Source organism: Ursus americanus, chromosome 5, assembly GCF_024610735.1.
Source record: "Ursus americanus isolate L20-20 chromosome 5, mUrsAme1.1.p, whole genome shotgun sequence".
Classification (NCBI taxonomy): Eukaryota; Metazoa; Chordata; class Mammalia; order Carnivora; family Ursidae; genus Ursus; species Ursus americanus.
The window spans coordinates 85,114,611-85,117,330 of record NC_142131.1 but is presented as its reverse complement, the minus strand read 5'-3'; the positions used below and the strand labels follow the sequence as shown (position 1 = coordinate 85,117,330).

General features: G+C 35.6%; 1 protein-coding gene across 1 annotated transcript; it reads right to left on the bottom strand.

The window, feature by feature from the left end:
- Positions 1–325: 325 nt before the first annotated feature.
- LOC123791166 (olfactory receptor 6F1-like) lies at positions 326–1,285 on the bottom strand. Its single transcript, XM_045795805.2, has one exon. The coding sequence runs from the start codon at positions 1,283–1,285 to the stop codon at positions 326–328; it is 960 nt and encodes a 319-aa protein (XP_045651761.2).
- Between the last annotated feature and the right edge of the window lie 1,435 nt (positions 1,286–2,720).

Sequence of the window (2,720 nt, the reverse complement as noted above, 5' to 3'; positions counted from 1 at the left end):
CCATTTAACAAAAACAATTTTTGCCTTGTGGTTACTATGAAGGTGTAAATTATGAAAACATTCAATTGAACTATTGTATGGAATAAAACCAGGTTATTTTCTAATTATGAATGTCTTGTGAACAGATAATTTGAGTTATGTTTATCACTATGGCATTGCACCAAGACATTCTTAAATGTAGCGATTATACAATATCTATTTTGGTAGAATTCAGCCCAAAATGTCCATACTAAGTAATATCAATTTTTAAATATAATTTTCAATACTTACCATTTGCAAATGTGGTTTAGGAATCCACTATAAATTGATCATTTAAGAGTATTTCTCAAAACCTTTGCAAGTTTCTGGTCAAAAGAAATATTTTTCTTGATAGAATTTTTCTGAAAGCTTTCTTCACATCTTTGTTTCTCAGGGTGTATATGAGAGGATTTACCAATGGAGTGACCATGCAGTAGAACACTGAGATGACTTTACCAATGGTGAAGTTGTGCTTGGCTGGAGGGCGAACATAAGAAAAGATAATGGTGCCATAATAAATGGTGACTACAGTGAGGTGGGAAGCACAGGTGGAGAAAGTTTTCTTCTGAGCCTTTTGGGAAGACAGCCTGATTATTGTGACCACAATGAATCCATAGGAAGACATAGTGAGAAGGAAAGAACTTAGAATCAAGACAGAGGTACATGTGTAGCCCAAAGTCTCCACCAAAAATGTATCTGAGCAGGAAAGTTTAAAAATGGGATCCGAGTCACAAAAGAAATGGTTGATCTTCTGGGGACCACAAAAGTTTAGATGGGAGATGAGTATGGTCGGTAGGAGAGGAGCAATGAAGCCCCCGATCCAAGATCCAGCTGAAAACCGCAGGCACACCTGAAAACTCATGAGAAGTGAATACCGTAAAGGGCTGCAGATGGCCAGGTACCGGTCATAGGCCATCACTGCCAGCAGGATGCACTCTGTAGCTCCCATGGAGAAAAAGAAATAGTACTGAGTTATACAACCAGAAACAGAGATGGTAACAACCTGTGAGAGGCAGGTGGCCAACAACTTAGGCACTGTGGCTGTGGTGTACCAGATCTCCAGGAATGACAAATTGCCTAAGAAAATGTACATGGGTGTTTGGAGTGTGATGTCCATGAAAACAATGAAAATGATGAGGGTATTTCCCATGAGGGAGAGCAGATACACCGTGAGAAACATCACAAACAATGTGAGCCGCAGACAGAGAACACCAGGAAACCCAAGAAAAATGAACTCTGTCACTGTTGTTTGGTTTGTTACATCCATATCTCATCTTCTCTGATCTGGAATAAACCAACAAAGCCCAGAATATGGCAGATGAGCAAGAATGGAATAGTTTTGTATTCACTTATTTCATGATAAGAGGCTCTTAGTGATAATAAAAGTTAATAGCTGGCAATAACATAGTTGGTGTCTTTATACACATGTTCCATGGTTGAGCTCACTTGATTTACAAAATAAATCTCTGAAATAAATAGTATAATAATCCACTTCTCATGGAAAGAAATAGTTAGGAAATCGTTTTCTCACAATTAAATCACTTTAAGTGGTGGGGCAGATTCTATCCAGGTAGGTTGCTCTAAAAAACCACAGTCTAAGCTAATATATAAATTTTGGGCATTGGAAGAATATGACATTGTTCCATCACTGAGTATTTCATATACTGTGCATTAGAAGATGGTGGAGAAAGACCAACAATATGCAAAGTCTAGTGGATAAGATGGAGCTCTTTTCTTGAATATCTTATGCATACCTGTTGGCTTATGAAAACAAATGGTTGCCTGCAGTATTAACTTTATTACCCATATTGTACACCATCAGTTAGAGTTTGGTTGGAGATGGGTACATGAGTAAATCCTATCTCCAGAAAATAGACAGTAAGATTCAACATCTATATGGAGGTAACTTTTTCATAAGTATTCAATTACTTTATTAATTTTGGCATTTTAAAAAGTTTTTAGAGTCATTAAATTCACTAATTTTCCTACATTACTTAGGAACAGTGGAGAAAACTTTAAAGTCAGAAATCCATTCATCCTTGATGAACATAGAGTATGTTTCCATAGCATCATTATTGTGAAAGAGCATTTAATATTAGAACCACTTACCCATTTTAAATTCTTAAATGCACAATACAGTATTTATAATTATAACTAAGTGCTTCTTCCCCCAAAAAATAATTGGCTTAGAATTTATAATTTAAGAAAATGATTGAAGGAAATAACTGGGACTAATCTTTAAAAAAAATAAAATTCCTGAGTTTGATTACTTTATTTTCATAAGAAAAATGCTAATATTTATATTACACATATGAGACCAAGAGTCCAAAGTGTCTCTTATTGCTATTATAAGATAAATATTGCATGGACATTTTTCTCCTAGTATTAACATAACAAGAAAAATAGGTATTTGGAAAGAATATCATTAGAGTTATGACAAAAGAATTATCCCAAAAAGAAATTTCTTTTTCTCTTTCTAAAAGATATCATGGCTATTTAATTCTGTCTATTTTTAATAATAAGGTTACACATGGGGTGCCTGGGTGGCTCAATTGGATGGGCATCTGCTTTTGGCTTGGATCACAGTCTTGGGGTCCTGGGATCAAGTCCTAGGTTGAGCTCCCTGCTCAGTGGGCAGTTTGCTTCTCCCTCTCCCTCTGCCCTCTCCTCTACTCTTTGAAATAAATAAATTTTTAAAAAAT